The 12,873-nt window shown below is 50.8% G+C and overlaps 1 protein-coding gene across 2 annotated transcripts in view; it reads left to right on the plus strand.

The window, feature by feature from the left end:
* The first annotated feature begins 2,522 nt into the window (after positions 1-2,522).
* CRISPLD2 (cysteine rich secretory protein LCCL domain containing 2) overlaps positions 2,523-12,873 on the plus strand; it is a 29,909-nt gene continuing 19,558 nt past the window's right edge. Inside the window, exons 1-3 of one of the 2 annotated variants that reach the window (XM_063410438.1) lie at positions 2,523-2,800; positions 6,746-7,059; positions 12,214-12,332. In XM_063410438.1, coding sequence (XP_063266508.1) covers positions 6,817-7,059; positions 12,214-12,332 — 362 coding nt within the window. In that variant the 5' untranslated portion in view covers positions 2,523-2,800; positions 6,746-6,816. Of the gene's footprint in view, positions 2,801-4,298; positions 4,392-6,745; positions 7,060-12,213; positions 12,333-12,873 lie in introns of those variants that run through there. The other variant, XM_063410440.1, reaches the window with a different exon arrangement.

Consider the following 12,873-nt stretch of genomic DNA (forward strand, 5'->3'; position numbering starts at 1 on the left):
GCAGGAGGCAAACCAGGGAATCCCCTCCATCTCTGTGCCTCTCACCCTGTTCTCACCCTGCCCTGCTTTGGGGCCATTCCTGAGCTGTGTTTGAGGAGGGAAATAAAGGGGCATTAATTCCAGTGCAGATCAAGACTCGCTGTCTGCCTGGTCAATTAGGAGGGCACAGGGAAATCTCTGTCTCTTCCCATTCATTGGCTATTCCATTAAAAGCCTCTCTGCTAATATATACTTATATATGCAGCCTGCTTTATGTGGCTTTTACCACATATGAAATGGAGACGTTATAATCAAGGCAGTAATAACGAGCAATGATTAAAAGTAACTTCTGATTGTTTTGGCTTTGGTGGAACATATGACCCCAAGCTGCTGACTCAAGACAAAATGAGGTGGGTAAAAATTCTTGTTCCAGGCTGTGCTCATCCCTGAGCACAACCAGGCCCTGTGTATGTCCTGTACAGTAAAACCATCCTGGTGTATATTAAAAAAAATAAATTAAAAAATCAAACCTTTGTAAAGCAGCCAGATTGATGGAGCAATCAGACAGCCCAAACCATCCTACAGGGATTCATTTCCCATAGGGATATTTGGGGAGATTACAAAATACCAAATTCCTCTGAGGTCTGGAAATTATTTGTATGTCGGTATGTGAGATTTAAAATGAGTTAATTCAGCTTTATGGTAATTGGAGTAAGCAGCACCTTCTGAGGGCTGTGAGTCAGGGCTGGGGAGCTGCGTGGTTTGGGGGTGGCAGCCTGTGTGGGGACACGAGGGTTCACTGTACGGGGGTGAAATTCACTGTGTTTTGGGGAAATTAGGAATTGGAGGGGCTACAGCATCTTTCAGCTAATTAGATAAGCCTACAGCAAACTCACTGATCCAGAGGGAACCGTAAGTGCAAGAAAAAAAAAGAGGATACAGTGATTTTACAGTAAAGTGTGCATTTTACAGTAAAACAGTGCAAAACCCTCTGTCAGCCCAGTTCTGGGTGGTCTTTGGCCCATGTTGGTGTCAAAGTCTGAGCTTTTTTTGGGAGCAAACTGCCCTGAATGGCTCCTGGCAGGGCAGAAGTGCCAGGTCCAGCTGCTGGACCACGTGTTGTTGGTTCCCATACACAGTTTGTTTGGAAGTAAATAGAAACTCTTTGTAAATACAGCTGGGAGATGTGGGCAGCAGGGAGAGCAGCCAGAGGGGTGGTGTGGCTGCACCAGGCGCTGGGACTGGGGCTGACTGGTGAGGACTGGCTGCCCATCTCAGCTTGAAATGGGCTGGAGGGTACAAACCCAGTGATGACAATCTGTAAATCTTGACAAATTCTCAGGAAAACGGTGTCAGAGATGGAATCAGCCTTGGTGCTGACCTCAGAGGGTTCTTTTCTTTGCTCAGAGGATGGTGCTCTCCCAGCTGCCAAGATTTGCTCCTCTGCTCCTGCTCTGTTGAACGAGTTTGATAAATGTCCCTCTGCTGGGCTGAAACAAACCTCTGGGAGTATCTTGTAAACTCCCTCCAGTAAACAGTAAATAAAAGTGGTTGGTGTTTTGCCTGAAGAAATAAATATTGGCTAGTTAGAAGAATGGAAGGATTTTTTTTTTTTTTTTTTAACCCAAGAACTTTGGAAAAAAGGACAAGGCAGTGGATTTGGAAAAATCACAGCTGCTTTTCTTGGCTGTGCCAGCTCCCAGGAGATGGGTGCTCCCCTGGCTCCGTGCTGGGTGTGGCTGGGGCCCCTCCTCGGGGGGACATCCCGGGGGATTGGGGATCCCACGGGCAGCCCGTGGGTGCTGATGCCTGCAGCAGACTGAGGTACCGTGACACGCTCACGTTGTTACTTCGATAGTGGTTTGTGTTTTCCCTGTTTGTTTACTTCAAGAAGAAGGAAGGAACCTTTTAGCTCGTCTTTTGCTCAATCGTTTCCTTTCGCAGTGAGTAAAACCACGGAGCTGGATGCCAAAGCTGGAGCTGTTGGGACATCGGCACAGAGGTGAGTCCTGCCTGTGTCACCAGCTTTGTGCATTCCCTGGTCCCTGCAGCTCCCTCGCACCGGAGCTGCAGAGTGCGGGTAATCCCTGTAATTTGTGCATTCCCTGTTCCCAGTAAAATCCCAGCTCTGGGAAGAAGGGGATGCCGTGGGCTTTACTGGGGGGGCCGGAGCTGGGAAATCAATTCCCTATGAGGAGCAGGAATGGCTGAGCCGGCAGCCGGCGGGAGGCAGCTGGCTTTATTTAGTCCCTTCCAGAAAAAATTCCTTTCTGGAATCGCCTCTGCCCGGCCAGCGGAGCCCCTCCCCGGGGCGTCGCGGTCCCCCCTCCTCGGGGAGGATTCCCCTGCAATTCCTGCCTGCGAGTCCCGGAGCCGACTGCTGGGGACAGCACCGCCAACACTTTTATAGGACCGGGGGCTGCCCTCCTCCTCCCTCCTCCTCCTCCCTCCTCAGGGAGGATGGTCCTGCTCCTCTGAGCCCCAATGACCGCCCTTGAGCTGCTGCCATCCCAACCAACACCCCTCTCCTTTTTCCCCCCCTTTTCCCCTCCCTCTTCTTTTCGTTCTCGCTTCCCGCCCGTTGTCACAGGGGATGATCCCGGGTTCTCCCCTCTGCCTGGAGAGCATAAATACCACTGGGGAGCTCTGTGAGACTGCACTTGGTCCGAGTTGCTGAGCCGAGACCTTGCACCTCCCGAGGCTTATTCCATCCTTTCCTCTCACTCCTCCTCGTTTAAGTATTTCAGATACATTAATTTATTTTCCACGAGCAGGCTTGGAGGAGCTGTAATTACCTGGAGACTTGGAAGTACCCAGCAAGGTAAGTGTAAAGTTCGGTCCTGGCTTCTGAAATGTGGCTTTGGGGGTGGTGGGAGTGCAAGAAATAACTCTTTAAGAAGGCACGGTTTTAGTAACTTCTCCAAAAAGTTGCCTGGATGGTACAAAATAACACAATAGTGTCTGGGCTTCCCTCGTGTGCGCTCTGCAGAATTGAATGCAAGATTAACAAGCATTAATGTGGAATGAATGGGAGGAGTTTGCAAGCCCAGGAGTGGATTTCTATGCAAATACAAAATATCCGAGGCACGCTGTTGCAGTCCCCAGGAGCTGATACCTGTGGGCACGTTTGTGTGCCCCAGGCTGCCTGTGTTTGTGCAGCTCTGCACAGGAAAGGAATTTCAGCATCCCCACGTGTGGTGTCTGTTAGCAGTGGGTTTTCCACGTGGTTTTATGTAGAAACTCACCCTCTTGGGTTCTGTGGGAGTGGACTGAAATGGAAGATCCAGATGTTTTGGCCCCTGGCCTTGAAGATGCTGGATCTGTGGTGTGTTCAGCGCGGTGTGTCACTGTTGTCCCGTGTCAGGGAACTTGTCATCCTGGTCTAGGAACTTGTCATCCTGCTTGTCTTTGGAAGCCACCACAGTCCTGCAAAGCTTGGGCTGTGTGCATCCTAGGGAAAGCAATGAACTGGGGTTTTGTGCATCATGTTGTGGATTTATCCCTGGATTTCTTTGCAGGGGTTAAAGTTGATCCCAGGCTAACCCAGGCTAAAACCTGATCCCAGGCTAACTCAGGCCAGAAGCTGATCCCAGGCTCAGTTTAGAAGCTGATCCCAGGCTAACTCCCCTCTGCTTTGCTGTTTTAAAAGCTCTCCTGACTAATCCTGAGCTAACTTTGCATTTTCCTTCCTTGTCAGCTGGTGCCATGTGTAACTCCACAGGCCCTGGGAGCTTTTAGCTGCAAATGTCACCCATAACCCAGGGGCAGGCACCCACTGTGTGCCTCACCAGGGAGGCAGCCAAAGCTCAATGTCCCTAAGGAATAAGGTGACATGGGGACATGAGTGCAGGATCAGCCTGCATGTGGCTTTAGCAGAGTCTCTGCCAGGATTCAGATGTGACCAGCTCTCCTGCTTTCAGTGCAAAGCAGACACCATCCATTAGCTGGGGAAATAGCTTTCTAAAAATAATCTTTCCCAAAGTCCAGTGCTGCACTTTAACTCCCTCAGACCCCAGAAGAAGGCCTCCCATCTCTCCCCACTTTGGACAGGCTTTGCAGGATATTCAGGAGTGCTTTTCTGCTGACTCAGTCGTTTCTGATGGCTCCCAGATGTTCACCTGGCACCAGTGTCAAGGGCCTGATGTGTTTAAAGGGAGGCTGTGCTCCTCTTGAACCCTTGAAATCAACAGCAGAGGCTTCCTCAGCTGACTGTCAGCTGATAATTTTGTGTGAGAAATGTCAAACCCCAGCTCAAAGGCAGCGTGATTTCAGCCTCCCTGGAGGAGGCATCCCCCAGCCCCGCAGGGCTGGCTGGGCTGGGACACACATCTGAGCGTTTCTTTGCACCTGGGCACGAGAATATTGAGAGGCAGCTGGGTGGACATCTGAAATCCGTGAGAGCTTCCTGAAACGTGAACATCTTTCAGCTGCTTTCAGTTAATCTGGCCTGGGAACTCTGCTCCCTGCCCCTCCCTCATCCCTTCATCCTTCCTTGGGATGCTCAGCGCTCCTCGCCCCACGCCAAAACAGAGGCAGGGCCTTGCACACCCCGGGTGAAATAGAAGATAAAGCCAGAGTGACCTAATTTTTAAGAGGTGCTGGTGTCCTTTTGCTGGCCAGTGGGACCCAGGGAAGCACATCCCCAGGAATAATGCACCATCTGTTGGGAGGTTTTGGCTGGCTCGCCCAGCCAGACGCGCTGGCTTCGCTGCGGAGCCCCGAGCGGGGCAGCTCCTCTGGCTCTCAGATGCTGCAGCTGATTTTTTCAATCTGCCCTTTCTGAGAGTTCAATGTTTGCCTTAGATGGGTGGTGGATTTGGGCTCCTGTTTAGAGAAGGGCACCCGGCCAAACGCGGGGTGCAACGGCCGCCTCTGAGCGCCGGCTGTTCCTGCAGCAAGAGCTGCCGGGGCTAAATGGCCACATTGTGAATGGCCACGGCACTGCAGCTATTTTTAAACTCTCAGGGAAGTGCCTCAAAGTAGGAATTGTTGCCTGAATTTGGGTCAGACTGTCTACAAAAGCAACTGCTCCTTTTGCCTCCCCTGCCCCTCTGCAGCCGGGTTAGAAAGTCGGGCTCCTGCCTGGGGGAAAGTGAACGCCGCAAGCAGGGCTGAGAGGAGGGTGAGGTTAAAGGAGTGTTGGTCCCCATGCCACTGAATGTCCCATCTTCCAGGTGTGCCTGGAGCTGGGGACAAGGCTTGTGTGTTCCCCTTGCTCTGCAGAGCAGGAAATGATGAGGAGCTATTACCTAAACTGAGCAAATTACATCCTGCATTGTTGTACCCGGGCAAAGGCTTAATGCGCTGCCTGGAGAGAGGCTGAGGGCAGCTGGTTTTCATCTGCCTGAACTCTCAGTCCAAGAAAGAAACCTCAGATGGCGACTCTGTGTCTTTTGTGCAGTCAGCCAACAAGTTTTCAGGGGTTCTCAGTGCTCCCTGAGGTTTTTGGGGGCCCCTGCCTGTGCAAAGCACCTCGTGCCTGCCAGTGCTCTCCTCAGATGCTGCTGTAGTGGGTTGGGGGAGCAGGGGTTTGGGGTTCTGTGCTCAAGCATAGCTTTTCCAGCTGGGAATTAGATGGCTCTTCCCTGCTCTGGTTGGCTTCCAGATCATCTGGTCTCAGAGTGTCCAAATCCCGTGTCACCGGACAAAACTTCTCAATTAATTCCTGCTAATCTGGGGTTTGTTTCCTGCCGCTGCAGAGGAATGCTCTCAGCGTGGCTTTCAACAGTGCTGTCAAAACCAGAGCCCCACCTCGTGTTGGAGACAGGGATGGGGAAACTTTCTTCCAAAAATTAGCCCTAAGGAGGGACATCCTGTGCTTGCACTGTCTGTACAGATGCCTTCTTGCCCCGGATCCTGCTCCAGGGGCTCTTGGATCCCACCGGAGAGCAGTGTGTGCTGCAGCAGCACATCTCACCTCCTGTGAACAGCTCCTGATCCAAACAAAACCAGGCAAGCCTCTCAAGGATGGCCGGATGGATAAATTGGAGCACGGGAGGTGGAAGTGCTCGGGAATGACAGGTGGAGCAGGAGCACTGCAGAGCAAGGGGCAGGGATGAAACGAAGCTGTTCAAAGACCAAACCGAGACCCTCTCTCGGTGCTGACGGCATCCGAGCGCCTGGGACACCTAATCTGGCCGGGGGAGGGCGGCTGCTGCCGCTGCTCCATCACTCACATCGCTGGCGCCGCTCCCGCCCCGGGCCGCGTCAGCGGAGCCCCGGTGCGTCACTGCCCGCGGGGATCGGGGCCGTTCGGCCCTGTCGTGACATTTCCCAGAAACTCAGCCCTTCCACAGAGCCTCAGGAGCGGCTTTGGTGCCGCCTGACCTCCTCATGCGGCTCGCTGCGGGTTTTGCTTTCCCTTTTATTCAGAAATGAAAAGAGTTCTCGGCTTTGCCAGCTGCTCTTTTGGGTAGGATAGCTCCAAATGTCCCCTGGCTGTGGAGGGATGGAGCTGGGGTTACTGAGAGCTGCTGGGCACTGCGGCTCCACCAGGGATGCCAGGGGTGCAGAAGGCATCCTCCTGCCTGCCTGGGAGGTGTTCACTCCCAAATCAGCATCAGTGGAATTCCCAGGTGTAATAAACTGAGTCCCCACCTCTTGTGATGCTGTTTGGGTTTTCCCGTCTTGGGGGTGAGCAATAATTTTAAGCACCACTCTTTTCCAAGCTCAGATCTGTGTGACCTCATTATTGGGGGACAAATGCCACTGAGAGCTCCTGTGGCACTGCTCTGACTGTTTCTGCCTGTTTCTCCCCAAATTCCAGATCTGCACTGAGCCACGGGAGTCCCTGCACGAAAATCCGGCATCACCTTCATCCCTGCTCCTGCTGGCAGCATGAATCCTGCCCTGCCCTGGATCATTCCTCTCGGATGTGTGCTGCTGCTGACAAAGACAGCTGAGTGCTTTATCCTGCCCAACTCCAGCCACCTGGAGAGCATCCTGAGTAAATATCAGCATGGGGAAGCTCACTCCAGGTCCAAGAGAGCCATTTTATTCTCAGACAGACAGGAGATACTGATGCTCCACAATAAATTGAGAGGTCAGGTGTATCCTGTGGCCTCCAACATGGAATACATGGTGAGTCTAGAGCCTGATACATCACCTTGTTACTAATTTTTTTTTTCTTCTTCTTCCTAACTGTATTTTAATTTTCCTTGTGGTGCAAGAGGTGTAGCAAATTTCCACTCAAGTAAGCTTTTCTCAAGAGATTTCCTGAAGTTTTTCATTCCAGAGCGAGGGATGCTTTAGATCAGTGGCCTGTTTTGGTTGGAAGGGGCTGCTGATGGAGTCCATCCTCTGCATATTTTGAGGACTGGTTCCATTATTCATAAAGGAGCGTCTGGCCCAGCCCTGGATGCATCTCCAGTGATGGCAATTCCCCAGCCTGCCTCAGCAGGTTCTTCCATTACCTTCAGGTCATAAAAGCAGCAAATTTCCCCCAGTGTTTAACCCCTGCTCTCCCTGTGAAAGCTTTCAGGCTGTTGTGGGGATGCCACAGTCTGCTCAGGGCATCTCAGTGTGAGCCAAACTTCCACAGTGCTCCTGGGAATCTGCACGGGACCACAGGGAAAAGGGACATGAGAAATGTGGCTCCATCTGCAGAGAATTTCAGTCACTGGAAAGGCTTTGGGAGTTCCTGGGTGGATGGGTCAGTGCTGTTGAGTTTTGTAGTTCAGGAAACCAAAATAAAAGTTTGGTCAATGGATTCTCCCACTTCAGAAGTAGAACTTAAAAGCTGGAGGAGTATGAAATATCCCTTGCCATCAACAATTCACATGAATATGTTTTTTCCACCTGATGCCAGAGACCCTACTTTGAGCTACTTTTGCCATGCCATCAAAATATTACAGGGCCACAAAATGATGTAGGCAAATAATTACTTTTTGTGTGCCTTTTCCCAGCGTGCAAATATAGCTCTGACCAAAACCTAGTCTGACTTCAGCCGTGCGCTCCTGCTGACGGATCAAATGACGGATGAGTTGTTAAGAAGTGTTTAAAAGGGTAAAAGAAAAGTACACTTAAATGCAATATAAAACTGTTTGCCAGCTGTGCTGAAGTGAGGGCTGCAAGTGGAAAATCCTGCCTTTTGTGACTGCAGGGAGAAGGGGAAGAGAAGGGAGGGATGGTGAGGAAGGACAGCTGTCCCTCGGTCCCTCCGCACCAGCTGGGTTTCGGTCCCGCTTTTGCCAGGAGTCCTGTGCCTTTCTAAGAACGGGGATTGTGTCCCTTTCTCAGCGGCTCCCGCGTTATCCTGCAGGGAAGCACTGCCAGAAGAGGCAGCCTGATGGATTTCCAGAGGGTAAACACAAAGCCTGAGCAAGCCCAAGGTGTTTTGGTTGGCCGTGGGGCTGGCAGAGCAGCGTCCACGGCCCGGCCGCTGTTTGCTCTCCTGTGTTTGCCTTTGCCCAGGGAGCTTTTCTAGTGGTTTTTATGGGTGATGGAGGGCAAATGAAAGGGCCTTATGTGCTCTGGAGAAAGGAGCTGAGTATGAGATGGTGCTGCTTGGAAGGGCTATAATCAGCCTTTCATGTGCTCGTGTTTACCCAGCATGACTTGGAAATGCCGTGTATATGTTGAACGGGAATTTCTCTTTAATTCTCTGTCCTGCAGAGGACATTTCTCATTTGGACTCGTTTAAGAGGATGGTCTGTCTTTAGAACCATAGATAAACTTTCCTCTTTCCCTTTGGTGCTGGAGTGTCACTGGAGACGTGCTGGGATAATTTGTGGATGACAGGTAGAGTTTGTTCTTGGCCATCGACCTCCAAACACTCCTTGTGAAAATCCTTTCTCCCAGCTCTGTATGTGGGGTATTTAAGTGGTCTAAAAGGGAAAGGGGACCCAATATAGTCCAGGAGAGGAGATATTTAACTGCTTCTGGATGAACTTCTATTGTTGGACACTGTTAATAAGAAAGCAAGAACACAATGAATCCTATGACTTACCTGGAGATCAAAATAATTGTTATATACATGTGGAATAAAGGCAAAGTGGACTGAAAAATGAAGAAAGAAACGGTTTAGCTGCTGGGTATGTGTAATTAATTGAAAGCTGGCACAGGTATTCAGAACTAATGGAAAATGGGTGAGCAGGGCACAACTTCCTGACAAAGCTGGGCCAGTTCAGAATTACCTTAACTCCTCTACCAACTCCGTGATCGACATTTCCAGAGTGCCTTTGGACTGTTTAAGAGAGGTGGAAGGGTGCCAAGGCCAAAACAAACTCCTTGTTCACAGTCCCAGAGTAAAAAGGACATAACGGACTCAGAGGAAAAAAGGACATAACAGATCCTAAGGCACGGTGACCTTTTAAGATGGCTTAGCCAGCTGCTTTCAGCAGTGATGAAAGGCAGAAATCTTTCCTCTTGCGGCGGCCTCAGAGAGAGCTGCATAAAGCAAAATTGTTCTCAGTGCAGATTGCTGGAAGGAAAATCGTTTGTTTTCATGTATAAGGTATGCATCCTTCCTCTCAGCTGTAGGGTGGTGGCTTTCCCTGTCAGGATGGGACGGTGTTTCTGTGGGGGTTAGCAAAAAGCATCTCCACACCTCTGCCAGGACATGTCAGCCCCGCTAGTTTGATGCCACTTTGAAAAGGAAGCTGCCAGTATTGCAGGAAGTCTGAGCTGGGGAGGAAAATGAGCGGGTAACCCGATCACTGCAATTCAGGTGTCTGGCTTTGGGTTTGCAGGCTCCTCAGGCTGAGTGAGCAGACTCCTTGTGGGATGCACCATTAAATCTGGACCTACGAGTTGTGGTGTGATGTGTGTGTGCCATGCAAATACTTCACATACACACTGTCCACTCCGCTTTGAAAGGACTTAGAAATTTGCAGGAGTGACAAAAATCCATGTGCTAAATCACTTGGAATCACACACCCCCCCAAAGTTCTCAACCTCTGCTTCTGAAGGAAGCTGAGCACAGGCTCGTTGCCCCTCTGGCTTCAGTCATCTTCCTAGATACTGCTTTGAATATTGGCATAAAGAATTCTTGCAAGTATAGCTGGGAAAGTCTGAAATCTCTTTTTTCCCCCTCTATGTTTATTGCTCTGAAATAATTCCAGCCTCCTGACCGCATTCGTGTCTGAGAAGCAAGAGGCAAATAACTGCTCTAATTTAGATGGGATGGCTTTGTAATGTGATGCCTGCAGAAACGAGCTTCTCTGCTCATGCAGCAAGAAGCCGTGCAGGGACCGAGCTCCTTCCCCATTACCTGTTAAGTGTCTTTTTGTCCCAGTTCATTCATTTTACCCGCAGGCATCAAAAGGAGATGTAACCTGTATGCTCACTTTAATTCCCATTTAATAGCCTGTTGCTCTGGACGTTAAATTAGGAGATTTAGAGCATCTCCTCCTCCGGAGCTGCAGGGAATGGAGCTGGGCAGAAGGTCTGAGGAGCTCAGAGTGCAGAACATCTTGGGAGAGCTCCTGTGGCTTTGGTGCTGGGTGGGAGGGCAGCTGCGGCCGGGCACTGCCGAGCCCGCAGAGTGGGAGACCACAAAAAGCTGCAAGAGGCAGCCTCAGCACAGGGCTGGGGACAGGTGGTGGGTCTGATCCCATCCCTTTCACCGAGCTGAGAAGGAAAATGGTTCTGCTCCCTGTGTCAGAGCTGTGTCCACACGGGGTTTTGCAGACTGATGCGGATTTGCTCGGTCACTGCTCAGTCCAAAGCGGAGCTGGGGCAGCCCTGGGATGCTGCTGGGACCCGGGATGCTGAGAGTGCTCCGTGATAAGCTGTTCTGGGAGGCCTGGGCTGTGAGCTCAGTGGGATGAGGTCATGTTTGCCTCACTGAGATAGTGGAGACACACCAAGTTCCAGGGGACACTGGATTTTCCTATTGTTTTATCCAGGGTCGTACAACCCTTCCCCACCCCAGCTATAACTGCCCAAGACTGTCCAGATATGCTCAGAATGAACACCTGATGGTTTTTAAATGTGTCTGGGAGCCTGCAGCACTCTGGGCTCTGACAGGTCCTTTGAAATGTTTGAGATCAGAAGCTGCTTTTCTTCTGGAGGAGACAGGACTTGGAAAGAGCAGCTGGTTGTGATGGTAAATGTCCAAAGAGGACAGTCTCGTGCTGGCACGTGGATGGGCTGGATGCACATTGCAAGACCTCTCTTCTCTTTGGCTTTATTCGTAGGAATGTGCGGTAATATTTTAATCCCACTGAATTATCCTCTGAGGGCTGTTCTGAATAGAGCAGCTGTCAGTAATTTACACAATGAATCCAGGGCACTGGCTGCTGGGCCCAGCAAGTCTGGCCTTTAGAACAAATACTCTCCTGGGCAGCAGAGCCAGCAGAGCTGCTTTCCTGTTTGCCTTTGTGTCATGTTGGAGCTCTCCTTTGGCTCACAGCGCCGTGATATTCGATGAGGAGTGATCTCACCCCAGCATCCTGCCCTCAGTGGGAACAGCAATGGGATTTGTCACTTCTAACGTGATGCCTGTTTCAGTGAGAGTGGAAAAAGCTTAAAAGCCCTGGGACTTTGCCACGTCTGATGTATTTGACTGGATCCACTGGTGGACTCTCATTTATTCTGGAAGGAGAAGGAGGTCTGAGACTGAGAGACTCAGGCCCACCCTCCTTGATTAAGAGGTTGGATCAAAGATCTCCAGTGTGGTGGTGGAGGTAGTGGAGCTCTCCACTCCAGCTCTCCACTGCTGGAGCTCCCCTTGGTGGGAAAGCCTGGATCTATCCCAACAGAAAGGACAGTGGGTGAGAAATGGTGCTGAAATCCAGCAAAGCACTGAGCGTATGTCAGGGCTCTTGCAGGACTCAGAGATATGTGTCATGTTGGAAATCACGGGATCCCCCACCTTGAATTTGAATTTTTAATTTTTTTAAAATGTATTAGAAAAACAGCTGCCAAGAATATCTCGTGGTTTAGGGTGGATGGTATGGATGTGTTCTTGAGGTCTTCCCACATGGGTTTGTGTGTTTTCTGGTGACCTGAGTGAAGCATTTCCTCAGAAGCGTGGCATCAGCTGGGGAAAGTCATAGACCCTTTAGTCTATGAGACTTTGGGCTATGAGTCTTTAGACTTTCATGGCAGGGGAACATGCTGAGAAATGTGATTTCAGCACAGAAATTTGGTGGCTTCACCAGGACAGGCCAGACACGGGGGCGTGATCTGTACCTCAGTCTTTCTCCACTAACTGCTGTTGGCTTAATCTCTTGATCTAGCGAGTCTGAGATGAAAACCTGACCTGTTCTTTTCTCTCCCCACACCCTGCAGACCTGGGACGAGGAGCTGGAGCGGTCAGCACACGCTTGGGCTCAGCAGTGCATCTGGGACCACGGCCCCAGCGACCTCATCAGGTCCATTGGGCAGAACCTGGCCGTGCACTGGGGCAGGTGAGAGCTGGGGTGCCACAGGGTCATTGCAAAGGGGGGTTTGTGGGGTCCTCCTTTACACACAGCTGGAAAGATCTGCTCTGGTGCTTGGTAGAGCACTGTGGAGGCGGGAGAAGAGCTGGGGTCATTAATTGGGATGGTTTCAGTGGGGTGGTTATCGTGGTTAACGCCTGCAGCTGCCTTCCACTGAGGCTTCCCAGGAAACCAGCACTGATTTGGGCTCCTCCACTAAAAATCACTCCTTCTCCTGGAGGAGAACAGGTACAGAAGTCTGAACCCTTGCTCCTAAATCTGCTGCTTCAGGGGGTGGTTCTGGCACCATCCAGCTGAAGGCTGAAGCTTCTCAGCAGCAATGTCTGCATTCAGCTCAGAATTCGTGTCTGGATTCAGTTCAGAGTTTAATTATCTCTTGCTGTGTTTTCCATAAATATTTATCTGCCTCCTGATTTTTCTTTGCTGAAAACACTTTGCAGGGTTTTGGGGTTTTTTTCATTTCCTGGGACAAGTTGTTAAACTAGATTCATTAACCCAGTTAGGAAAG

Source organism: Prinia subflava, chromosome 13 (assembly GCF_021018805.1).
Source record: "Prinia subflava isolate CZ2003 ecotype Zambia chromosome 13, Cam_Psub_1.2, whole genome shotgun sequence".
In the NCBI taxonomy this organism is placed as follows: domain Eukaryota; kingdom Metazoa; phylum Chordata; class Aves; order Passeriformes; family Cisticolidae; genus Prinia; species Prinia subflava.